We start from the raw sequence: 27,713 nt of genomic DNA on the forward strand, positions 1-27,713 counted from the left end.
TTGAAAACCCTATAGCAGGGCTAGTCAACCTGTGGTTCTCCAGATATCCATGGACTACAATTCCCATGAGCCCCTGCCAGCGTTTGCTCATGGGAATTGTAGTCCATGGTCATCTGGAGGACCACAGGTTGACTACCCCTGCCCTGTAGGGTCACCATAAGTCAGCTATGACTGATAGCACTTTCCACCAGCAGCACCCTGAAGACCAAAAACATTGTTCCAGGGTATAAGCTTTCAAGAATTAAAGCTCACTTAATGAGATACTAAAAAAAAAAATTGTTCTACTGCGACTGACTAACACATCTATGCACTTGACCCCACAGGAGAAGCGGTGATTCCTTCCCACACGTATGGGGCATCTCACTCGATTTCTAAATATTAATGAATCACAGTGGCGCTGACACCACTGGAAAGCACTGTGTTTGAGGTGATCTCTTTTAGGCAGGTGATCACAAATGACTCAGTCATTTCCCCCTTGGAACTGAGTGGTGAGCCATCAATCCAGACTGACAGCAGTAATACACTCTGCCTCTGTAGAGCATCACAGAACAGCCTCAGGACCATGCAAGCATTTGGCTGACTGTAAAGCCCCTCCCCCCCATCCTTTAAAAGAGGGCAATTAGCACTTTAAAGCACTTTTCCCTCTCTCAGAAATGCTCTGATCTTGAAAGAGCATTTGGAAAAGCTCAGAAGAGATCTTAGGATTTATCTTTGCAGCAATGCTTCTTCTTAACCTTTCTTTAATCCATTAAATCCCGAATATAAAAAGTTGTCCACTCTGTTGTCGGCTTCCATATACAATGGCTTGAATATATTTTAGGGCCTTTTTTCTCACCTTCTGCTGTTGATTTTTGTAGGATTTGTTTAATTTAGGGGAAATTCTGACAAAATGTTCTGTTTGAATCATGTACAAGCATCGCTTATCTCAATCAGCAGAGGGGAATAGCTGGAATGGGAGATGAAGTGACAGTTGTGCGTACATCCCTATGAAGAATTTTTTTAAACTAAATTCCAGCCTCCTCCTTTCTTGCCCTCATGCCATGATATAGGTTTTGAAATATGCAAGATCTGCATCACGCATTATTTAGCAGAATATAAAGGGTATCCTGCAGGGGGGCATCAGAGGAGATATATACTTAGCATAAATAGGATAGGAACGTTCTGATGGTTTTCAAATTATCTCCTTCAGGGTCCTGATTGGGTCAACAGGAGACTTCCTGTATTTGAGCACACGTCCTCCCTGCTTGCCTCCAGAACAGTTGTTGAACAACTGCAAGTAACAGCTAGCTCTCTTTCTATACACAGTCGCTTCTCATCATAAATTAAACTATGTTATTCTTCAAGCAGCTTGGTGCAATGTTCTCTCTGAATATTCAACATCTGCCAACAATATGTAGGGCTGTGTATCTGCTGCTAAATTAGCTAGTATTAGGGTTGCCAGCCCCACTGGTGGAGGCAGGGGTCCCCTATCCCCAGGGCTGCCTCCCGCTGCTGATCAGTTGGCTGACAGAGGGATTTATGTAAAAAGAGAGGCCCAGGTTATATTGCTGGTGAGATGGTGACATTATTTCCAGTGTGCCCTGGAAGTGATGTCATCACAAGAGGTCATTTTACGACAGAGTTTTTATCCAGAAGTAATGTTGCCACACCAATTATATCATAGCTCTGCTCTTAGTCACACACCCCCATTTCCTGCCAGTTACCAGGGGACCAGGAAACCCTGGATAATGCATGGTGAGGCATTAGTTGCAGCTACAATATCCTGACTACTGAAGATTTAGTATTTTAAAAGCAAGCTCCTTTAGGAATGGGCATTTGGGAAAATATTCAGTACTTTTCGGATTAGATTTCCTAATTTAGAACAATCAAATTACTGATTTGGCATATTGATTCGAGTTTGCCTGATTCAAGGAAACTTGAACTGATACAGCCAAATCAGCTGCCAGACAACTGATCCTGTTGTGGAGAGAAACCTCTCTAGGGATGATCTGTTTGGAGGTCCAGGCTGTGCAGGTAGGACAGCAGATAGGATTGGGATCTGTTGAGCTGGCCTCAGTAGGATCAAGGAGGCAAAGTGCAGTGCTGACAAGTCAGCTGCTTGGTGGGATCTTTAAATGCTTCCCCATATCCCCTTGCCCATGTCTAGCTAACTCCAGAATACAGAATGCAACTAATGAAAAGGTAGAATATTGAACAATAAGAGATAATGTACACATTTCATGAATTCCGCTTCCATCAGCACAGAATTTTAATTTTTTTTAAATGGAAGAGGGTACAGAGCCTACATTTTCTCCAGAAGACTTTGCATTCGTATGAAATGGATCACTCTGATATAACTTCAGCCCACGTTGCTTAGAATGCCTTGCTCCTGAGAATGTATTTTTACTTCTATTGTTAAATGTGACTCTAGAGGCAACTAAATGTTAGAATGGTCATGGAGGTGCTCCTCGTTCATTCCTGTTTCCTTCTTTCCTTGTAAAGGGTAAAGATAATGCATGCCATCATACATTACTGCATTCTTATGCCCAGAGCCCATGCACCATTTCTTTGTGTCCTATACAAACTCTTACCCGATCAACACTGTGCCTTCTTTCATGTGTTTCGAGCCCTTTTTTGTTTTACGAATTACAAATAATTCTACAGTCTTGTCTTCATCCAACTCTTGCAATTCCTTTGTGAGGTGACTATAGTTCTGTCTTCTTGATAATATTCTTAGAGCTCTATATCTGAATGTACCTGGATCTTTAGGCACTGAATATTAAACAGTTATAGTTAATAGCTTTTAAAAAAAAAAGTAAAACCATCACCAGGTATCTAAATAGCAATGTCTCCTTTATATAATATCTATAATTATTTAATCAGTTTGAGAGCCAGTTTGGTGTAGTGGTTAGGAATGCGGACTTCTAATCTGGCATGCCGGGTTCGATTCTGCACTCCCCCACATGCAGCCAGCTGGGTGACCTTGGGCTCGCCACGGCACTGATAAAACTGTTCTGACCGAGCAGTGATATCAGGGCTCTCTCAGCCTCACCCACCTCACAGGGTGTCTGTTGTAGGGAGAGGAAAGGGAAGGCGACCATAAGCCGCTTTGAGCCTCCTTTGGGTAGAGAAAAACGGCCTATAAGAACCAACTCTTCTTCTTCTTCAATTGTGCGGTTTCTTAGGGCCTTTTCGCACGGGGATCTTTGTTGCAAATTGTTTGCGGAATGAAAAATCGCCATTTAAAATAGTGGAATTCGTCGTTATGCATACCTGCCTTTGTAGTGGAATCAGTTGCGTTTTTTAGCGTTTCCCACAGGCTTCCGGTCTCGGCAGAAATCGCTAGAAAGGAAGCGCTATTGCCAAGCTCGTCCCGCCCCTGGCCGTCAAGCAGCCAATGGGCAGCCGTTAGCATGCTCCCAAACAGCCCCTTTCCCTTTAAGAAAGGTTTTTTTTAAAAAAAAAACAGACCCATAGCAATGAATCTAGGTAGATTCGTTGCAACGGAGAGACCCATCCAGCTGCCTAATGTGAGCTGTCGTTTGATCGTATGATCGTTGGCACGCTGCCTCGAGTGATAAAAAAAAAATCCCCCCCCCTCTCACGGGCCCGATTTTTGGCTGAATTAATGTGTAAAAAATAAAGGGACTTTATTTCAGCAAACGGGCTTTTATGTGGTTTGTGCTTAGTGACTAAAGGTAAAGGACTGAAGCCAGGGAAGCCTCTAAACAGAAAGAGGCTCGCTGGTGCGTTTATCCCCGCTCGCTCGGAGGAAAAAAAATGGCGATCGCTTCGCCGGAAGTTTGGAGGACAGGCTCAGGAGGAGGGACTTTGAAGAACCCGCAACAATGGTAACGCACAGGTCTTTAGCGCTAGTGTTGCAGATTGGTTGCAGGAGTGTATCGCTATCCGGAGGGTGAATCCACTTTTTGGGATTTCCCTGAAAGCGCTACAATGAAGCGCTTTTTGCGGATTGGTTTCAGGAGTGTTGCAGATTGTGTACGACGTCGTGCGTTATGGCAAATCAATAGCGTTACCAATTGGCAACCATTGTGCGATTTTGAAGCCGTGCAAAAAGCCCCTTAATGTTGCCCATCAAATACTCCCTTCACGGCCCATGCTGTTTGTTAGTTTTTTTGATAACGCTGTCCACTCTCATATTTGCCCTCATATATTCTTCTTGACTGCCTTTGTCTGCTGTTGTCAGTATTTTTTAAATCTGTAATTGATTTTAACCAGTTTTTCACAGTCTGCCTCAGTGTGCTTGATCATCATTGATTGGCTAATCTCAGACTGACTCAGATCAAGAGAACTGTGGACAGAGAGGTGCTCCTCCAACAGCCCTCCCCCTCACCTGTACAAAAACCCCAAGCACTCATTAACTTAGCAATCATCACCTATATTCCTGCCCATTACTAGAAATAAATGACCCCCCCCCCCCCCCGCATGCTTGCTGAGCCCAGTGTGGGCTGTCTGGCAGCTTTCTGTGATTCATCCCTAGCGGCTCCAATTGAGCCAGCAAAAATTACCCCCGCACTGCTCTCTGTAGCTCACCTGTTCCAGACAAGCCAGCAAACTCCCCCTTCCCATTCCTCTGAAATTAATTAGAGAGCCGGAGGGGAGACTGCACTCACTCACCCAGAGCTGCTCTACGCGAGATGCAGAGAGTGGCCGGAAGGGGGAGTCTGCTGACTCACTTGGAACTGTTCCAGTGCACCAGCAGACTTCCCCCAGCCACCTTTGCACCAGGCCCAGTGCTTCCCATGGACTTTGCCACTTCAGTGTAGACGGCAGGGACTGAATCGACCTGGGATTGGAATAAAAGCTCCATGAAGATTCAGCCCTGGTCAGAACCTGGACTGCAATGGATCCAGGGCTGATGTTTCCTCGAGGAATGCCTGCAGTTGTTCCATGGCTGGTCACTCAACCGCCTTACCCAGGAATGCTAAATATGAGATTGGGCAGTAGTTGGCAGGATCACATGGGTCCAAGGATGGCCACACTACTGCCTCCTTTTGCCTCCCTGGAAATGTTCCCATTGATAGGGAAGTATTTTTTTCCCCTGGAGAGGTCCCCTAACCATCCCACCATCCACATTCATGAACCCCGAAGTGCAGGCATTTAGGGGACAGGTGTTTGACCTTACCAACACAAGCACCCTATCCACATCAGCCACTATCAATGGTTGTGCTACCACTACAGGACCCAGTGTGGCTTCCAGCCCCTTTCAACTGCCTTTATTTTGATGAGAATTTAAACCTCCTGTGCATTTTTTAAAACACTTCAGATTTCCCTGCGCACCAAGTATGCAGAAACATGTTAAGCCTCCATGTGATCCCCAATTCATGGATTTAGATGTCCACAAATGGGAACTGTGGGTGGCTATTAAAATATAAGATTATTTAAAGAATATTGAAGCCATAAAGGAGCAGGACTTCTTTTTCTTTCTTAGCCACGCACAACGAGGGAAATGGCACTAAAACTAAACTGAATCAATATAAAATTCTGTCTCTACCCATGGTGAACTGCATCATTCCAGTAAAACAAACCTTGAGTTTGACTGATTCTGTACATTTTTCTTTATATATGTCGAAGCCACAGTTACACAGATTAGGAACCAGTCTGCAGCCGCTTACATAAGGATTCCATAATGCCTGTGGCACACATGATGTCACCTTAAAAAACAACAGCATCCCAGACATTTACTATTAAGAGGTTCAGAAACGTCTGTAACAATTACAAATCTGGCTTTGAAATGTATTTCAGATTTTTATGGAGGGTGAGAAAGGCGCTTTTGCCTCTTTGAATTGCCGGATTTCTGGACTGTACAAAATGGTTGACATTTTTCTTTAAGAAATAATTGCACCTGGGGTGAGAAATGGAACGCCAGGCTTTAACATGGTGCATAAATTAAATGGTCTGATTTAACAGGCTGGCCTGAGGTTGAATTCAGTGCTCCTGTGCAAGAGGCATGGGTTTGATGCCAGGATGTGACCTCTCAGTTAAGGGGCCAGGCTGGGTGGGAAGTTCTGAGGAATCACCATACACAGACTTGGGGTGGGGTGGGCACTTAGCATTGATATTTCCCAAACTGTCCAGTCTGTGAAAGTGAAGCAATGTCATTCTCCACAGGAAATCCAGCATGGGTCATTGTGGGTCTTTACTCAGCTAGAAAACAAGGAAAGACCCTCAGGACTCTTTCACATGCACCCTTAATTATCCTCCCACATAATGCTCTCCACTGCAAAACTGTATTCAGCTTCATCCCCCAAGCATTGATACACCCATGTATTTCCATGAACACCCTTTTCTCACACTCCTCATTGGTCATTGCACAATATTCCATCTTGGCATTTTTTAACAGATGAAAACAACATAAAGGAGGCTAAAAACAGAGCATATCTATATTATAGACTGAAATATTAGCCTTTCCTTCTTTCCGATTGGAACTATTGGACATAAAACACACAATTGTATTAATGGATTGATCAGAGATTGCGAGAATAAAGGCAGTTTCACAAGTTATGATTTGAATGCATTTGATGCAAGGATTAAATATTTTGCCTGTACATGATTTTTGCCACTGTTCTGCAGGAGTATAGACAAAGCACAGAATGTACAGTTAGCTGCAGAATCCAACTGTCTGATAATCTCATCCTTTTTTTTTCCCTCTGAAAACTTCCTGATCATTATGACTGCAAAGGTTTGGGTGCCATATTGAAACCCCAGAAAATAGTGACTGGATGCGGCCTTAGTTCCCAGGTAGCTTCCTGCCTCCTCCGCAACTAGCCAATACAAATGATAGCAAAATGCTAAATGTTGCAGAAGTACTCAGAAATAAAAGGAGATACAACAAAATGTATGAAATCACTTCCTGCCAGAGTATTGTGGTTGAGGTGAGATGTAATGCTGCAAAATTTCCATCTCTGTGATGATCAGTCCTCAGAGATGTTACCCATTGTGGTTCGAATCATGGTAAATAGCAGGCATGAACAAACTAGACCCTCCCTAGCTTTCCTCCAACCCACACCCTGCAGTCAAAGGTCAGGGGTCTTGCTCTCCTGAGAAATACAGGGTTTTTTTTTGTGCCAGGGAGACTATAGGTCAACCTCATGGATTAACTCTGTCGTGAAGCAAGTCTCAAAATAAAGTGTGCTAATGAATACTAGAGAACATACCTTTTACATGATGTGTCACATTAGTGGTCTCTTTACCTAAATTATTATCATCATCATCATCATCATTTTAATCATATCCCGCCTCCCCCCGGAGGCTCGAGGCGGGTCACATAAAATCAATCCCCTAAAACCAATACAATAAAACATAAAACCCCCAAAGCTAATCCTTAAGAAAAATTAATTATAACAGGACAAGAATGGCGGCAAGGTTAACCATAAACTAATCTGATCTCCGCAACCCCACTGAAAAGGGAGGTGGAGGGGAGCTGATGACACATGCAACCGTCATTTTGTGAGGAGGGGGGCAGATCCTCCTTTAGCATTTGAACTAATTACAGGTAAGGCAGAATGTGAATGATTATGTATAGTTATTTTATCTCATCCACATGGAGGGAAGCAGATGCTGAGCTGAGTTCAAGAACACATTGCCCAGTTTTGATTTTTAGGTTAAGGTGACCAGATTTTAACATTGGTAAAGCGGGACACCATTGACTGGGGCGGGGGGGGGGGGGTCTTGATTAAAAATTTGGTCTATATGGACCAACAAAAATTTTCACAGAACACAAAAATAGTATTGTTTTTTATATATATTACTCATAAAATAACATTATCTTAAACACTTAGACTATGAGTCTGCTAAAATATAAATTAGAATTAAATGGAAATATAGGAAATTGTTCTAATTGTTCTCAGGGTCTGTTAATATATATATTTATTTGCCAGGTGCCCCCAGATGTCCTTCCAAAAGTGGGACAATCTGGTCACCTTATTTTAGGTACCTCTTCATAATATACATAATGTAATAATATAATGGAATAATAGGTGATAGAAGAACATAAAATGCAGGAGGGAGGCAAGGGATCAAACTTCAGCTTCCTGCTAATATTAACATCAGTGGTAGCTAAGGAAAGATAATGTTCTCATACAATAAAATAACTTCGGTTTGCCCTAAAAGATTGTGTTTGAACTTAAGGCTCCTCCTGGCTTCTGGTCTGACATGTATTTTTTTTATAATAAATGGTTGGAAACTACATAAACTTATCAATGGTGAAACAGGTATCCATCAGATGTTGTAAAGTTGTTTGCTGAAGATCATATGCTGGGTAAAGTACCATGAAAAACGAGTGGAAGCTTTGTATGACTGAGTCAGTATTTGTCAGTATTTGTCAGTATTTTTCATAATGACTCAGCATTTCTCTAAATCTAATAACCAGTGCTATCTTTAAAGTACCTCAACTCTGCCATCCATTTACTGTATGACTACCAGAACTTAATAGGTATCCTCATTTGAAAAATACCTGTCCTTGCTAGCTTATTGGCACGTGGGTGCAAATGCTCTGTTTTCTCTTTGATGGTAAAAACCTAGCCGTGGTGGGAAAGATTTTGGTATGCAATTTGTGTGTCAAGGGGGGAATGGGAAGTTGGCTATATGAATCCTAGATGTGCCTTAGACCCCAGCTTTTAGCAATGTCTTTCTTTCACCATGTTTCTTACCAGCATTCTCTGTGGCCTTGAATAAGCAGTGATTGGACTTTTCTTTAAAAGACGCCTTGGCCAGTCTTGGCCATTGTGTTGCCTTTAGGTTCGTGACACATGGGTATAAAACTGTAGTGTTGTAATGATAGTTTAAGCAGGTTTGTAGACTTTCTTAAAAAGGAAGTCTCTATCCCCCTTCCTTGTAGTTATGTTTTTCTCCTTACATCTCTGCAAGGGAAAGGTTAGAACCTTACTTTTTTAAGAAGCAGGGAATTCAGAGAACTTGCTTAAATTATCAGTATAACACTACTGTATTGTATTGATGTTTGGGGGCCTTTTAAAAAATAAGGGGTGCTGTGACACCACCAATAACTACACTGATGGTGACAAAATCCTGTTCTGAAAATCTTCATTATTTAAGCCACATATAAAAATGCACAGGGGGAAGGGGGAAATATGCAGAAAAACTGTGCCAATCCGATTGCAGTGTTTGCGGATCAACTCTCAAGAAATTCAGGACTAGTTTGAACATGTGGAAGATGTCTTAATTACATTTTAAATACTCTTTGAGCAGTGGGTTGTGGTTGTACTGGTGGGACATCTAGGAGATTTCCGCACAGAGAACAAAATGGCGAGATGCCTCCTACCTACAATAGCGTGATATTAAATCACGCTATTTCTGCCTTCCATACTTTAAAAAGCCTTCCTGCTGTGTCATCTTGCATTTTCCCCTTCTCATATGCTGTGTAAAAAGCAATGTGCTCTTTCACTCACTGCTCCTCGGCCTGTCAATCAGTGGGGCCAACCAATTGGAGGTTTGTTGGCCTAGACTTTTTTTTACTTGAAATTTACACGTGGCAATGCATATTTGGTACTTTGTAAATGCATTGCCACATTGGTTAAAGCCAAAAAGCCAAAAAAAAAAAAACCCATGGCCGGCCAGCAGAGGGCACAACGAAGGAGGTAGATTCTCCCCCTGTCATTTTGAACAGCATTAAGTATCTCCAGTGATTTTTAACTAAGTGCATCCTTCCCTTCCTCCTCAGTTCACAGACCCCTCTCCCTCCCCCAAACACCTTTTAAGCCAGGCACAGATTCCATGTTGCATGTACATCCTGCAGCACTCAGAGGCAGTGCCCCGCAGCATAGAGGCTGCACGCCACTTAAGAGGTGCTTAGGGAGGGAGAGGGAAGGAGGGAGGGAGTCCTGGATGCTGAGCAACATGGAAGCTGCACCCAGCTTAAGCGGTGCTCAAGGGAGGGAGAGGGATGGAAGGAGTCTGGGGTGATTGTGGAATGGAATGTCTGAGAAGGGGGGTGGAGGAAAGAGAGGAGAAGGGACAGGGGTCTGAGAACCGAAGAGGAAGGGAAAGATGGCCTTAGTTAAAAACAACTAAAGAGAGACTTAATGCTATTTGAAATGATGGGGGGGGGGTCTGCTTCCTTTGCTGGGCAGGAAATGGAGGGGAGAGGGCGGGATTGAGGGCAGACACATCTGAGAAGACTTTTGGCTGGTTGTAGGCTGATTGTTCACTGGGGATTGCACATTTCAGGGTGGGGAATCCACTTTTTGTGATTCCCGAAGTCCTGAGTTAAAATGGAGGAAATTGTGAGCCAGCTGCTGGATGTGGGAGACATCATGTGGAGGGGCCAGAATGTGCTGCCTATATTCAGGGGCTCTCCAGCTACATTTTTCAGGTGCAGAAAGTCTCCTAATATCCCTTTGTACATGCCACCTTGTTCCTGTAGACATTAAGCTTCACATTATAAGACAAATGACACAATCGTATTTCAGCTAAATTGATCTCTGAACTTCTGATCCAGCACTACTGCATAATCAATTTGCCTGTGCTTTTGTGCTAGAAAAGATAAAGGTATGACAGTAAATGTAAACAGATTTCATAGTGATTTACTTACTAAAAATTTATTCTGACATGAAACTGTGAAGTACAGCCCACTTCATCAGATGTCAGAAATGTGTCCTATATTGGTATCCATACGTATGCACATACAAATATAAAATTTCAAAATTAGACCTATGGTTTGGATCAGGGACATATGAGGGGAGGCCCCAGTAAAATCCTAGTCTGGAGGACCATGGTGACTCTTGGCAGCCCCACCACTGAAATGTAATTACTGAAATGTAATTACCAATGAAATGTAATTCAGAGTCCCCCTAAGCATTACAAATAGTTTAGATCAGCAACATTTTGTAGGAGAAACTTAGGGGGATGGTTCCAAGTCTGAAATTATTCCATGGACTAATTTCCAGGTTTGTAGCCCCTACAAACAGAAGTTGTTTGTATTTCTAGAGAGGAGATATGGGGCACACACTTCCCCACCCCCAACGAAAGCACATAAATTTGAATAATACATATGGGCTAGTAGACATACGCATATACATTTTGGATACTGCTTCTTTACAGATATGTGCCACACATTCTTTTCATCAACAGTACCCTTAGCCCTGTGTTCTTCTTTCAACTGCCCTATTAAAACTATCATTTTCTACCTTGCTGACTCTTTGATTTTATTATAACATGGTCTGACAATGAGGCTATGCAAACTCGGTCGCTTTTCCATATTATATGGAGACACTTGCATTTTAGCAATATAGGAAATTCTCACAAACCACTGAACTGTTTTCCCCAGCTGCTCTCTCCTTGGGCAAGAGTTTAAAGGCAGGAACAGTTTTGCACAGTGGCTGTCTATGCCCAACTTAATTAGGATGAACAAGAAACAGCCAACAAGTGACAACATGCACAATCCATTTTGCAGCAGATTGGACGCTGCCCAAGAACCCTTCTCTGCACCTATCACATCAAGGAAAAGCAAACAAGCCTTTAAAACCCTTAAGTATTTGCAAGGAGTGGAAACAAATTTGTGTTTCCAAATCCCAGCACAACATTTTCCTTGATCCAATGCTTCTGCCTATTTGAAAGTCAATGAACCTGGACAATTTTGTTCAAGCAACTGAACGACACTGATCCGTCCCCAGTCAGGAATAAATTCACACCACCTACATTTTGTGTACAAGTGGACAGTATAGAAATTAAATCATAAATAAATACAGTAATGTGAATTGAGATACAGACAATAGTCCTACATGTAGACCATCTATGGACAAGGAGGAGTCAATTTCCTTTGTCATTTGTTTTTTTCCAACTAACTCTTTAAAGACATCAGAGTTCCTTAAGTAGACCTCCTCTTTTTGCTCACTTCACAGTCTCCTTGCCCTACTTCAAAGACCAGATCTCTGACAATTCAGTGGTGCTTACTTTTTTGTAAACATCCAGAGCAGCCTTTCTCAACTTTTTTACCATTGAGAAACCCCTGAAACATCCTTCAGGCTTCTAGAAACCCCAGAAGTGGTGCGATCGTGCAGAATAGGGTTGGGAAGCATAGCTGTGAACATGCCCACCCGGGCCCCTCCCCTTCCCACCATCAGGCATTTTGGGAGGGGAGGGCAGGTCAACATTACCATATATGGCTATATAACCCAATAAATGTTTAACATATTTAAATATATATATATATATATTAAAATTAACTCCTACCCACTTGGGAAACCCTTCCAGGGCCATCAAGAAACCCCAGGTTTCGCAAAACCCTGGGTGAGAGAGCCTGCCTCAGAAGAACAGGAAAGTAAGAAAAGAGATGGGTGCTTCATCTCACCAACTGAAGCAATAGTGGAAAGGCTGAGAATAAGCTAAAAACATCCTTCCCTCCTCTTCCAGCAAAACAACTGATCTATGGATTGATGCTTGAGGGTTAATTACCATTATTTTAGTCTGGCTGGTTTCACTTCCTCCTCCTCTCATATGAAGGTGCATTTCCTCCTTTCAGCAAAGAGCAATTATCACTTGACAATTAGCAGCACAGATGTGGCAAAATTTGAATGTTCATGATTATTCAATAAGCTTTGGAGTGCTGCCTCAGGATGAACAGTCCTTCTGAATATACAGTGCCTTAAAGAATAATGCAGCTCATTAAAAAAGAAGAAGAAAGGCAGTATTAAAGCAGGCTTGGGAATTAAACATCCAAGCCAAACATTTGCCACCACATCAAGGAGCTGACGGTGACCATAATATAATCATGGGTATGGAACAGTGCGATCCTATATCATGTTACGCCAGTCGAAGTCTGTTGTTTTCACGGGGCTTAGACCGAAGTATCTCGGCAGTGGATTGCACTCTTAAGTGACATTATTTTAATTATTTTAATTACTAAATACATATTGGGCAACAAAGTTGTTAATGTCTATCATTATGGCTCCATGTTATCAAACAGCAAACTATTGAGTTTGTTGCCACATTAGAAGCCTTTGGCTTTAATCCCAGTCTCAGATTACGGCTGGTACATCTATCGTACGGCTATTACTGGCCACAGTTGACTGAATTGCGCATCGTGTAGCAGCGTTCCATCATGCCCCCCATTCTAAAGCACAGACATCTCTCTTTCTGAAGACAACATTCTTTTATCTTTTGCAAATAAGCTGATTGCTAACTCTAGAACAGGCTGGAGGGTTTGAGGCATTATTCCATTGTCTGTGAAATTTCCTGGGTTTTAACTGTTATACCAAGATATAATGACTCTATGTGCTTTAGAGCATTTTCCTGCCATTACAATCTTGCTCGCTTACCGCTACCCAGCTTTGCAACATAACAAACAGACATTAGCATCTCTCAATATATTCAATATGCTCTTGACTAAGAGAGTTTTGCAGGGTGGAGGAAACAACACCCCATGGAGTATTTGATTTTTCACAGCCAGAAGAAGCAGTTGATAATCTCCAGTTTGTAACACCGTTAGAGATCAGATCAAGGAGTTAATGAATATAATTGGAACATTTCCTTCTATAGCATATCATGGGCTTACTTATCAGGGAAAGTCATTTTCTTCCTTGAAACCTGCGTATTTTTGACGATATGTCGGAAACCAGATATATATATATTTAATAACTCTGTTTCAGTTGTGTGTTGATTTGTGGTTGCCTGCTAGTGCCCTCTGTTGCTTTGCTCAGGGGTTCTCTCAGGGGTGGGGTGGCTTTCATTCCTTGATAGCAGATCAGGACCTTGGCCAACAACATTCTATCTTATGGTACAATAAAGATTTATTCGGGGCGTGAGCTTTCGAGTGCAAGCACTCTTCGTCAGACTATGATCTCCTTACATGACAGGGAATATGGTCTTAAAGGTGCTACTGGACTCTGATTTTATTGTGCTACTTCAGACCAACACGGCTACCCATTTGAATCTAATGGTAATTTATAAGGCTGCAAATAACTGGGTTTCCTGCCTAATGAAGGAAACCTTGACACACACCTATCCCCCCCTACACATGCATGCATACACACACATTTTCTCTCTGCTTAGGTATGCTTATATTTATGTACTTTGTGAACCAGTTAAAGCCAGGCTTCTAGCATTGATTGAATTCAGGTTTTAGCTGACTTATAATTGCTAGCAAGCAGTATACCAGCACAGTTGTTTGATCTCTCTGATTAGGATCTTGAAGATTTCAAGGGTGCAGGGTTTCTCGCCAGAACCCCTCATGCAGATGCGTTCAAAGTCATTGCTGTTGACTTCAGAGAGAAATAGATTTTTAAAAGTTTGTTATGTCAACCCTTTACAGCTAGATCAGCCCTGATTGGGTAACATAACGTATATATGGGTAAATGACAAAGGTGCAAATTGTTTTGCAAATATTGCTTTAATAGTAGAGTGTATGCCAAATGTGAGCTGCAGAACAGTATTTCTCATTTATTTGATGCTAAAAGTAATACACTTTAATATTTTTAGAAGAACAGCAGCTCTGGAAATAGCTATTATGTTACATATCTAACACCATGTTAATCCTATTGGTTTAAGCATACATATACAAATATAGCTGAGTGCAGAATGGCAGGAAAAATGTGATTCAAATGTACAGGCATGTGGCCTTTAAATTTGGTGGGAAGTGATTTGCTGCCATGTTCATTTTCAGGCACAGTTGCATGGATAACTAGAGCAATGGCTATGGTGAAAGTAACTTTGCATTTGCCGGTACCAGTAAGGAAGTGGCTGAAACAGTATCTTTTCTCTTCAACTTCAAGTCCCCCCCCCAACCCAAAAGACAATACCAATAAGAAATTTAATTTCTCCCCTGACAGTGACCACAGGGATCCCATTCTTTTTTGGCTTTCACCTTTTTTTCTCTCCCAATTCCTCCAGTACATGGAGATCGCTTGGGAGAGAAAGGATCAGACACCAGAGATACTCCAGAACAGAAACAAATATCCCTCAATATCTGAGCATTTCAAGACCCTTGTGCAAATTTAAGACTAATCTTCCTCACCTTTGAGTTCTTTGCAAGTGCCAGAAGTACGTTTTTATACCCTTCTCTTTTCCTACCTTGAGGAGTCTCCAAGAGGTTCTCTTCCTCTCCCTACAGCAGGCACCCTGTGAGGCTGGTTGCAATTCATTACTCCATATGTGCAGACGTCCCCATCAAGTGCCTGTACTCTATGGCTCATCATGAGGATGGTATGCCTTCTCCATGTTGGACAGCAGTGGATCCTCACCTGTGTATAAAAGCAGATTGCAAACAATGCACCGTTTCATAACTAAACGGTTGACTTTTGTTTTATTCCCATCTGGATATGCTATGCAGATATAGTGGGGGAAATGGGCTAGATCCAGTATTCTGTCCACAGAAGATGCAGACAGTCATGGATCTATCCTGCTTTCTTTTCCTCTCCAATTGTCCCTTCAGACCCCAGGAAAGTTAATTCCCTGGGTAAAAGGGTCTGCATGTGTAACAGCATGTGGGTTAGGGGGGAGGGAGGGGGAACACAGAAGGAAGTGAAATTGTCTTTTGCACTTCTTTTGTCAGCAAGTTGCTGACCCAAGCCACTATTATGTATCTCACTCAAACACTCATCTGCTCGGAGGTAGTTCCCTTCTGAATTCTGTGTCGGTGTTCTTGGAATCTCAGCCTAAGTATATAATGCGTAAGCTCTGTAATGAGTTTTGTGCTAAGCCCCGCTGATCTGGTTTGCAGAGAGTACACCATCAAGCGACCCCACAGTTGCAGATCTACCTGTTCAAGGATTCCTCTTCTGGATTGTTTTAGAAAGCGCTCTCATGGAATATGCAAACCTAAGGAACTCATCTGCCTTGGGAAAAATGGTTGCAGCCAGGATACAGGCTTGGGCTATTTTAATAGCGATGGTGACAGGTAACACTTTTACTTCTATAGGAATGTTGCAACTAAGATCTAATGGTCAGAAATGTATAGTTTAATATTAGCTTGCTTCTGGAGTATTATATTTTAAAGCCAGGGTAGAAAGAAAAGAATGTCAATATGTTTCCCCATAACCAAAGCCTCTGCAACATAGACTTGCATTGTTTTGATGGCAAAGAGAACAGATTAATTTCTGTATTTTTCAACGTTTTATCTCAGATCAATTCATCAAAACCTTAAATATCCATTTTGTTCTGGTGATATTTCAAAACTGGAGAAGGCCCTCAGTGTTAATATGGTTTACTCAAGACTGTAACTTCTACCAACAACTTTATTCTCATAGCTAACTAGCTAAAAAAAAAACAACAACTAAGAGGCACAAAGCATCATTCAAGATGAGCAACTGCTTTCGTAAACACTTCTCCATAAATCGATTCACAACTCTTGATTTAGACAGTTTAATGTACTTTCTCATGCAAACCAGTTGGGTGAGAACGCAATGGGGCAATACCAATACATAAAACTAAGCATGTGAAGGAAATTTCTCAAAGGGTAGTGAGTTTGCTAACAGAAAGTCAATGGGATATGCCTCATCTCATTTTAACACAGAAGTCATTAAAGCGGACAGAAGAAAAACTACTATATGCTGTAGAGAGTAAGAACATCTGACAAGCACTTAATCAGAACCGTATGTTGGGTGTAAACATCAATGAAAGCTGAACTAGTTTGATTTTTTAATTTTTTTTTTGCGCTAGAAAAAAAAACGCAGCACAGTTAGCGTCGCTTGTAGCGGATGAAAACAATGAATGCCTCAGAAACCTTTCCTTTCCTACGCCTATCGATACATCTCACACTTGACTGGTATGCAAACAATTTGCAGTGGCCTGAAATATAGGCCTCTCTGAATGGCTGAACCACATCAGGAGTTCTATAAATATTTCTTAATCTTCTTAACATGACTGATAGAGGCTGTTGCTTCCAACAATAAGCAATATTAGCCAGTATTTACAGGAAGTGCTAATTCTTCATCTTGAGAAGGATTTAGGCATTGGTCTAGGGAGCTACATGCTGGCTTTTTAAGCTTGTAGAATTAAGATATATGCATGAAAATTAGACAATATATATTCCAGTGGCATTCAGGGGACAGAAATGACTATCTGGCAATAATCCTTTATAAAGCACTCACATTGTCTCTGTGTTTCTATTTAACATTCAGAAGATGCCTTTGGGCATGAGTTGCTATCACACGAGAAACAAAAAGCAGACAAAATAAAGTTGCTGTTCTTTGGGTTCAGGATGATCCCCCAGACCTCTAGAGGCTGCATGTGGGTTGCAGCCGCTGCATTAGTGCTGATGCATGTAAATACATTTGCACTAACAATAAGGCATAGCTCACCATTTCACTTGCTACAGATTATTTTTCTAGTGTATCTTTAACTACCACGCTGCCCTGAGCCATTTGGGAGGGAAGAATACAAATCAAAGAAATAACTATTCATAATAATGAGGATGTATATTTTGACCTCTGCATAGCATACTACAGAACAGTGGGCTGGATCCAGCGGAACAGCTCACAGGAGGAGGAGGAGGAGGCGTTAAAAGGGATTCCCCCCAGCAGGTTCAGTGATCCTCTCTGAAGGCTACAGGACATCCCTGCAAATGGCAGCCACGCACAGGGAGAAAACAGGGTGGGTAACCTCCTCCCATGCTGGTGCATGCCAACAGCAGCAGAGGAGCTTTTGTTCCCTGACGATTTGAGGGGTCAAACAGCAGAAAGGAAAGGAGGAGTGGGTAAACATCCACCTCACCAACACCTTGAGCGAGTTTTCTCATGGGATCCAAGCCAGTGGTTTTGTTTTTCTAGCGTATCTTTAACAACAACAACAACAACATCAACAACAACATGCTTTTAAATCAGTTTGGGAGGCTACTACTGAATAAATGAATATAACATCAAGGAAGGAAGGGTTTTTAGCACTTTTCAGTCTCTCCGTCTAACCTCAGTTCCTACCTGCCTGTTTTCCCCTCTAGTCCTGTCATCTGCTCCCTGCCTGCACTTCCTGTGCAGCAGCACACAAATCATGTAGGTTATCAGGAGGCTTAGGAAGACCTACCCAGAGTAACAAGGAGAAACTCTGCTTCTCAAATGCATAGTGGAGGGTTAGCATTTGTCCTTGGTGTGAAAATAGAGATGGTACAAATACACAAGAATGTCCATGTTTTAATCTGTGATATTCTGGAGGGTACTTCTGGGGGATCATCAAAAATACAATTCTGTCACAAGACAGCAAGAATGACGTTCTCCTTGCAGATTTGCTAACTGTGGAGCTGACTCAGTCCGATGCTTCCATATCAAAATTTCTAAATTCTGAGTTCTATCAGCTTTTCCATTAGTGAAAAAAAGAGGAGAATGTCCCCTTTGACCATCCAAAAAGTCTATGCTAGGGAAGGGAGCCTAATAGGCTGGCCAGCCAGTGCCTGAGGGAGGTAAAGACTTACGGGTGGTAACAGCAGCAGACTCAAATATGGAGAACTGTGTTTGACTCCCCACTTCTCCACATGAAGCCTGCTAGTTCACCTTGGCCCAGTCACAGTTCTCTCAGAGCTCTCTTAGCCTCAGGATGTCTGTTGTGGGGACAGGAAGGGAATGTGACAAACCTTAAGGTAGAGAAAAGCAGGGTATAAAAATCTATTGCTCTTCTGAGTCATACTGGAAGGGCTAACACAGTGGTCCCCAGCCTTTTTATCACCGGGGACCAGTCAACGCTTGACAGTTTTACTGGGAGCGGGGGGGGGGGTAGTCTTTTACTGAGGGACATTGCCGCCTCCACCTGAGCCCCTGCTCCGCTTGCTTTCCTGCCAGTGCCACTGACTTCCTGCCGCCCGCTGGGGGGTGCTGCCAGCAGCAGCTAAGCAGTGCCACGCTGAGGGGGAGCCCCAGCCATGGTGGCTGCCGGAGAACACTAAAGGTGAGCCAGTGGCAGAGTGGCAGGGCAGCCCCCGAGGCAGCAGCTGGGGAGGAGAATGAGGAGGAGCCGTGGCCCGGTACCGACTGATCCACGCACCGGCACCGATCTCCCGACCTGGGGTTGGGGGCCACTGGGCTAACATGCTGGGGGAGCTGATCATACACTCTTATTTCTCCTGCCAATTTCCTCCTGCCATCCATTGGAACGACAGCAGAGAAAAACTTGTGGTTATTTCATATTAACCCTGCATTAACAAATGCCTTTCACTCCATAGCATGTTTTGTTTCTTTCCCTAATTGCAAGGCATGCTGCTTAATTTAAAAGGTGAAAAAGCAGAGGATTTACAAACAAACACATTCCTTGGAACCACTTCCCCTCAGACATATTTTTAACACGCAATGTTAATATTTTTTAACATTCATTGCTGCCTTGCAGCTCAAGCAAGTCGTTTGCACCTGTGGGAAATAAATACAAAGTGGGTAAAATAATGTTTCCTTCCTGACTTGGGAACACTTTGCAGCTGTTTTGCACTCCTGTCCTCAGGGGTAAGTGACTAGACAAGGTGCAGGGAAATGGCAAATCAGCCCCAGAATGACACTGCCCTGCAAACGACAGCTGGAGAGAATAGCTCATTCACATTCCCACGGCCTAGGGGAGGGTTTTCCACAATGGGGGGCCTGACCAGTGGTGAAGAACTGAAGCTGAATTTAAATTATCACCCCTAGACCAAAACAGGTGTGGATGGTGTTTTGAAGAAAGGGATTTACAGGCAAAGCAAACTTCACCTCCAAGACAGAAGGGGTCTGGCCACTAACAACATGGTCAGTAGCACAGTTTAAATGTGACCTTCAGTACATAGGTAAAGTTTTAAGGCTGCAGTCCGCAACCTTTCCTTTTTGCAGACTGCTAGCAGGGATGTGAGGGAGGGAATGACCCAGAGCGAAGCGTGTGCGTGGCAGCCCCGTGCAAACGGCCATGCACGGAGCTGCCGCACATGTGTTTGTGACCGCTGGGGGAACAAACGCGCACGTGCAGCAGTTTCATGCATGTGCGGAGCTGTTGCGCATGCACGGCAGCTCCGTACATGCATGCGCAAAACTGCCATGCATACACATTTGCGCCCCCAGCAGACGCAAATGCGCATGCACGGTAGCTCTGCACATGCGTGTTTGCGCCCAATGGCGTGCCAGCGGCCGCGCCTCCTGCCCTGCAGCAAGAAGCTCACCGGGCCACAAGTTAATCGGCCGCTTTGGTGGCCAATTTGCTTGTGGCCTGGTGAGCTTCTTGCTGCAGGGGGGCAGGGAGAGGGAGGCGTGGCTCCATGGCCCGCTGCCGAGGCTTTCGCAACCCGGCAACAGACCACGGACAGGGGGTTGATGACCCCCGTTTTAAGGGCCAATATTGAATGAAAGTACCATCCTCCAAAGAGTAAGAACAGTATCTAAGCACTCTACAGTCTTCATAGTAATGGTCCCTACCTGGTGGAACGGTCTATCTGGGAATCAGGAAAGCTCACACAAAATGGGTTTTCTGGAGCCCTGTAAAGCTGAATTACTTAAATGGCATTTCTTTGAAAGTGCTCAAATGGCCAAGCCTTGAGATTATGGCTGAGAATGGGTCTGTGGTTAAGTGGCAAGAGAGGAAAATACTGATCGATTGTTTGATTTAGGGCATTTGATTTAGGAAGAAATTGCCTTTTCATGAAACATAGTAAAATTAGCAGAAGAAATTAACAAGGATCTAGAGTTTGAAGATGGAAGACCGGCCACTGAGAGTTCTGTTCCTTAATCCCTACATCTACACTTCACCTTAGACAAAAGGACAAGAAGCCATATAGTGTGTTGTAATCTTTTGGCAAACTTTTTGCAAGTCATTTACTCACTAAGCTGGAAACTTGGATGGACTTGGAACATCTGTTGAGAGAATAGAACAAGCTGGATTTCAAAGAGGCATATCAACAACCGATCATTGTGTGACCCTTGTGCATATGGCTGAGAAATGTACTTGAGCCAAGCAGGGTAGGTTATATGTTGCTTTCTTTGATCTAAAATCTGCATTCAATATGGTGCTTCGAGACAGATTCTGGGAAAAGCTACGCAGGACAAATATACCTGTTAGGTTACTTTTTGATTTACTCATCTTTATTCTAATACTCAGGTTAGAGTCCATTTAAGTGTAAATGACTGTTTATCGGGGTCAGAAAGGGTGTAAGACAAGGAGGTGACTATAAAAGGTAAAGGTATCCCCTGTGCAAGCACCGGGTCATATCTGACCCTTGGGGTGACGCCCTCTAGCGTTTTCATGGCAGACTCAATACGGGGTGGTTTGCCAGTGCCTTCTCCAGCCATTACCATTTACCCCCCAGCAAGCTGGGTACTCATTTTACCGACCTCGGAAGGATGGAAGACTGACTCAACTTTGAGCCGGCTGCTGGGATCGAACTCCCAACTTCAAGGTCAGAGCTTCAGACAGCATGCCGGCTGCCTTACCACCCTGTGCCACAAGAGGCCCCCTTGTACCTCTATATTAATGATAATTTAGCCCAATTTAATATGCTGTCTTTGCACGCAGACTCCACGGTGATGGGACTCATGATAAATGCAGATGATATGGCTTTGGAAACAGTAACCAGAGTGGAACTGTATCAATCAGTGGACTACTTCATTCTATACTGTGCTGATAAATAGATGGTAATTAATTTCAAAAAATCCAAAGCTTTAGTTTTTCTAAAGTAGGCCAAAATTATTATTCAGGAATATCCCAGGTTATATAATGGAAGAAGTCCAATCTTATAAATATCTGGGAGTTACATTCCAATGTTCGTTGTCTTGGACTTTGCATACAAAAGAGATATCTATGAAAACAAGAGTATACCTGAAATCTTGAGGGATATTTTTGCACCATAGGTGCTCAGCTTGTCTTGGCAGCATTGGATGCATTTCAGCCAAAAATAACCTCAATGTTTTTATGTTCTATTCCAGTGTAGATTGGTAGCCTGGGTACAGGGGTAGATATAATCCAGACACATTTTGTTAGATCTATTTTAGCATCACTTTGTCCTCCTTGGTAATGGAAACTGAGCAGACTAATGGTTATATAGCCTGACTAATGGTTATTAAATATTGACTTGCAATTAATCTAGATTCTTTTAAACTTGGATGGGTTCTCCTGCTCATAACTAAACTGAATTCACCTGATTTGGACTGTGACTCTCTTCTGGCCTTATTTATTTATTTAGATTTATATACCGCCCTCCCCGAAGGCTCAGGTTTGGTTTGGTTAAAACCCACCTTGTGGTAGAAGAATGGTCCAATCTTCAGGAAAGGAAATGGCATGTATGTTTGCCCATGTACTTTGGATATTCATACTTTAATCTAGGCGTTCCCAAAGTGGATGGTACACTCCCTGGGGGCAGTGGAAAAATCCAGAGTGGTGGTGAGGAATTTTAGTGCAGTAGGTGGGCAGCAGCCTGACTCTTCCTGCTGCAGGAAGGAGCCCAGCTCAAAGTGGCTGTTTTCCTGCTTGAATGATCAGTTTGAGGTACTCTGAATCGATCCCTAGAGCTGTTTTCCATGCCTCATACGCTTTGCTGCTGAGGAAATCTTTTGAAACAAGGCTTTACTGGAACCTTATTCACCTTTTAGCATCAGCTTTCAGCATTGCTTAAAGGAGACATACTTGTCCATGGATTATTTCTTTTGGATTAAGATTTGTTAACATAATAGACTTTTTACTTACCCTTTCTTCATCATGCTCCTAGATTCATAGCCTCAGGGGAGGGTGGTATATAAATACAATAAATAAATCTACACAATTCATTGTTTCTTTTGCTTTACTATATTGTTTTCAAGATCTTCTATAGTGTTTCTATTATATTTCAACTGTGTACTGGACACTTGGACCTTTTTTGCACCCAAGTTTTTCCATTGTTTCCCATCAAGTTGAATTCTGATTTTGTGGCATTCCTTCTGGAAAAAAGGCATTCGTTTTCTTGGATAATGTTTTCTTGAATTTGGATCTGACCCTTCCTATGTGTTCCACAATTCCTTTGAAAAAGTGTTGTGTGACCATCATGTCCTTCATAAGCAACAAAACCTTCTCTTTTTTGACATTATATCATAATATTGAACAAAAAAAAATGGGCTGGATGTATTGTGGATTGTTTGTGAGTAGGTAGGTAGTTGAGAGTTCCTGCATAGTGCAGGGAGTTGGACTAGATGACCCTGGAGATCCCTTCCAACTCTATGATTCTATGGTTCTATAACATGTATGAGGAACCATCAGAACAAATCAGAAGCTTTCCTAGGTTTCCTCTTCCCAATTCAAGTTGGGATGACTGAGCCAATCTTGTTGTTAATCTGCATCATTCCCACATAGTTCGGTAAGGGTACTCTGTCTGAGATCATTCAACCCAATTCTTGTCATTGGGAGCAAAGGCTCCACTATTACAAGATCATCACACACCCCAGAATTTTCAAATCCATTCTTCAGTTTGAGAACTTAAGTGGAGTGTTGTCAGGATTCATGAAAGCACAAGGAGGCAAGATGAAAAGAGATTAGCAAAGAAATGTAACTGAGGTAGGTCACTGTGACTTGTCAGTTTGTGCACACAGCATCAGGGAATTTAGGAGACTCCCAGTCATGCCAACTGAATGTAGATTTCGCCAAGTTCTATATCTATGTACAAAAATTCTTAATATAGTGCCTTTAGTGGACATGTGTTATAGAGATTGAATCATTTACGGTGTTCCAGTATAAAACAATTTTGTCCTCCCTGTGCACTTTCTAAAATTACTTCTTAGAAGATGTTGTTTTCTAATTGGCATTTGTTAGCTGTGTGAATTTTCAAATAGGCAAGAGGTAAATCAAATTATAAAGTCATTGGTTTGGGTCCAGTGACCCAACAGTTCAAGGAGCTCTGCCACATTCCTCTATTTTCTTTCCCCCTCATCTCTTCTGTTCCTGTGAAAGCTGATTCCTGGGATCACAGGATCCAAACAGAATAATAGCCATGAAAGCTGATTCCTGGGATCACAGGATCCAAATAGAATAATAGCTGTGCATGTGGTCGGTTGCTTTGAATTGGGAGAAAAGGGCAAAAACTGCTGTTTTGTTCATTTCATCAAGGGCAGTTCTGCTGAAAGAAGGGAGCTGTTTTAACTACGCCCTCTTCAGTGCAGCCCCCCTACCTACTTGGTTATTAGCCTAAGTAGGTCCTGCAAGAAAAAAATGTATCAAAAATCCACCAACAATGTCTGCTGACAGATCCCTGGATCCAACCCACCGAGAACATCAAGGACATTAGGAGTATTAAGGCAGACAAAAACAGTCTGAGATATTAATGTTCGGCTACCCTTCATGACACTTGTATTTTATCCTGCATGGTTCATGCTGCCATGTGTTTGTTTAGATAGGTAACTAAAGGGAAGGGCAGTATAAAAATCTAAATAAATAAAAGCTTTTCAATAAGGTCTTCACACAGAATCAGTGCTTCTTCTCCAATTCCTTGCAGGTATTCACTGTGAAGAAGATATCAATGAATGCCACATGAATCCTTGCCAAAATGGAGGAACCTGTGAAAATTCTCTTGGGAATTACACCTGCCATTGCCCAACTGGAGAAGGCAATGGGGTGTCTTATGGTGGCTGGAACTGTACAGAAGTCCTCGTTGGCTGTGTTCAGCATAAATGTCAAAACGGAGGATTGTGTATTCCTCACTTCACAAATGGACAACATGGATATAGTTGCCTTTGTTCATCTGGATTTACCGGATTGCACTGTGAAACAATGACTACACTGTCTTTTCAGGGAAACGGGTTTCTTCTGGTTAACAGCACTACTGCCCCTGTGGAGAACCGTATCTATAACATGAACCTTAGATTTCTGAGTGTTCAATCAACAGCATTTCTATTTTGTCGAGGGGACAAAGACACATTTGTGAAGTTGGAGATACTGAATGGCAACTTACATTTATCCATACAAGTCAATAACCAGTCAAAGGCCCTTCTGCATTTAGCACACAATGTCAGTGATGGTGAATGGCATTCCGTGGAGGTAACCATAGCAGAAGCTGTTACTCTTAAGTTACTCGACAGCTCTTGTCCAGAATCATGTCTCAGTAAAGCTGCTGCCGTGATAGATAGCAATCAGATGATGTTTGCTTTCCAGAGCACATTTTTGGGTGGTTTGCCAGTGGGAAACAGCAGCAATGACTCTCTGCTTAACATCTATAATAGGCATTCTGCACCTTCATTTGTAGGCTGCCTTCAGGACATTGTAATAGACTTGAATATTGTTACCCCAGAGAACATGTCATCTGAGTCATCTTTAAATGTCAAGGCAGGCTGCACTAAAAAGGATTGGTGTGAACTCAACCCTTGTCAGAACAGGGGGCGCTGCATCAACTTGTGGCTGAGTTATCAGTGTGACTGCTTCAGGCCCTACACTGGGCCAGACTGTGAAACAGGTAAGCAGAAGCCCCCAAATACAGTGCTTTAATTTTCAGCTGTATAACATGGGTGGGCAGGCTACTGTGCTTGATGGTCCAGCTGTGTTGCCAACAATGGAAAATCCTTCAACAAAGACAGTGGCAACAAATTCACAGCACCTCTGGATTTTTGTGTGAGCATGGCTACACAACATGGTGTAGATGCTATAGATGCTCCATACCTCCATGAAGATGTACCACTGTGATTTACATACAGCTGCTATCTTTGTGGAGAGATTTAGCAGTCAGGTCTGGCTTTGGACTATTTTATTGCTCTAGGCTAGACTCTCTCGCACCCGTATGACTGTTATGCAGATGTGTGGATACTATCATTCCTTCTCAAGGATCATTCCACTTTAATCCCCCTTTTTTACAAATGAATGGAGAAATGGAATGAAATGTTGCTCATTTCACTACAGTTTTGGAGAGGGAGGAAAATACTCTTGGCACCTGAAACCATGGGTCTGGAGGGGCTCTAGAATAGCCTTTCTCAACTTTTTACCATTGAGAAATCTGTGAAACATTCTTTAGGCTTCAAGAAACCCCAGAAATGGCATGATCATGTAGAACATGGTTGGGAAGTACAGCTATGTACACGCTCACTCTTGGCCCCTCCCCTTCCCACCTCCTCCAGGCCCATCATTGGCCATTTTGGGAGTGGGAAGCAGGTCAATATGACCATATATGGTCATGTCACCCAATAAATGTTTAACAAAATTTAAAAATATATAAAATCTTAATTAGCTCCCACCCACTAAAGAAATCCTTCCAGGGCTTTCAAGAGACCCTAGGATTTCATGAAAGCCTTCTCTAGAGATTCTCCCCTTTATCATGGGCCTCTTAATTTCTACTACCTCAGACAACAGCCAGATCCATCATAGGTGGCAGCAGTTTATGGGTGAGTTACAATTCCCATTCTGCTCACCCTGATGAACAACAAAACTATGCCTCAGGCAAATTATAAAGATACGAGGGACAAAGCCCATTGCATTCAGGAATAGAACGGGCGCTAAATTGGGTGTGTGTGTCGAAAAACTCTGGGATGGCCTCTCCCTCATCCCAGGGGCTAGAGAGGCTGCAGGCCTCCAGGCAGGGAACTCACCAGCAGGGGCAGCTCTCATGCAGCAGGGATCTGCAGCCTCTAAGTCTCGGAGGGAAGTGGAAGGAGGAGGGGGTGGTCAGAGGTGTGGAATGGAAGGTGATTGGCTGGCTGCTGGACAGACAGGCAAGCTGGTTGGAGGAGGAGGCACTCAGGGGCAGGACAGCCACCTGAGTGGGTGTTAAACGCTGAGTGGCACTTAAGCCTTGAGACCAAGCTCCTCCTCCTAGCCCTTACCAGAAATATTAAGTGGAACAGATGAAATCAAGTGGTTGAAGCAAAATACACAGATATCTGTGTATTTAAAATGTTTAATAGTTTTCAATTGTTTAATTAACATTTTGAAATCTCAAACTTTGAAATGTTAAGCGTGTTTTAAACTGAAATTCAATGCACTACAGTTAGAATGTTCAAATATACTCATGAAAAAATGACATTCATACAAATAAAATCAGTCTCTCATTTCTGACATTCATTCAGGTTTTGTAAGCCCATTTAAGCTTCAAACATCAAATTTCACAGTTTGATCCTCTCAATTTCTACTAAATCAAAAACATGACTATTATTGTTCAAAATTCCTTTCAATGTTATAAATTTATCTACTGGGCAAGATCTAGACATTAATAAAATAAGAATCTTCTAGGCAAGTAAAGGGTCACAAAACTACTTTACTTATTATATTGTAAGAAGTGTACCATGCATGGTAATTTGATGAGAGAATATAGAGAATATTGTATTTCTTTAATCTCTCTAGAAACTTACACACTATACAGAAAGGTCAAGGGAGTGATCAACACTGACTCTATACTTTCAAGCCTTTAAGAATAACAGTCTTTAGTAGGCATTGTATTCATTGGCCCACATGCAAATAGGTCTGAGATTATTATACATATTGTTGGCAATGTCTCCCTTAAAAAAGGGGAAAACAGAATACTTCCCTTGTGCTGCTTCTCAGCCAAGTAGTCTTTGAGTTACTTTTTCACAAGAATGTTTTCAAGTTCCTCAGACACAACATGTGATACAGTGTGTGTTTGCAACAAGAAAGCAGACTAAATGTCTTGATCTAGAAGAGTTGGTTTTATATCTCGCTTTTCTTTGCCCTAAGGCAGTGGTTCTTTAACACAGTTCCTCATGTTGTGGTGACCACCAACCATAAAATTATACTCTTGGCACCTGAAACCATGGGTTCTTTCACAGAAATTAAATCGAAACTGACCAGTGGCATGAAGATCCATTGTTTATGATTGTATATAAATTGTTCCCCCCCCCCGGGTTTTCTCAGTTCAGTTCTGCCTCTTGTCC

The 27,713-nt window shown here is 42.5% G+C and overlaps 1 protein-coding gene across 3 annotated transcripts in view; it reads left to right on the top strand.

The window, feature by feature from the left end:
* CRB1 (crumbs cell polarity complex component 1) overlaps positions 1-27,713 on the top strand; it is a 126,247-nt gene that overhangs the window by 57,480 nt on the left and 41,054 nt on the right. The window contains exons 6-7 of one of the 3 annotated variants that reach the window (XM_077332727.1): positions 15,674-15,850; positions 24,338-25,291. The exons of 1 other annotated variant lie outside the window; for it this stretch is intronic. In XM_077332727.1, coding sequence (XP_077188842.1) covers positions 15,674-15,850; positions 24,338-25,291 — 1,131 coding nt within the window. The remainder of the gene's footprint in view (positions 1-15,673; positions 15,851-24,337; positions 25,292-27,713) is intronic. One more of the 3 variants, XM_077332728.1, reaches the window with a different exon arrangement.

This window comes from Paroedura picta, chromosome 4 (assembly GCF_049243985.1).
Source record: "Paroedura picta isolate Pp20150507F chromosome 4, Ppicta_v3.0, whole genome shotgun sequence".
Classification (NCBI taxonomy): Eukaryota; Metazoa; Chordata; class Lepidosauria; order Squamata; family Gekkonidae; genus Paroedura; species Paroedura picta.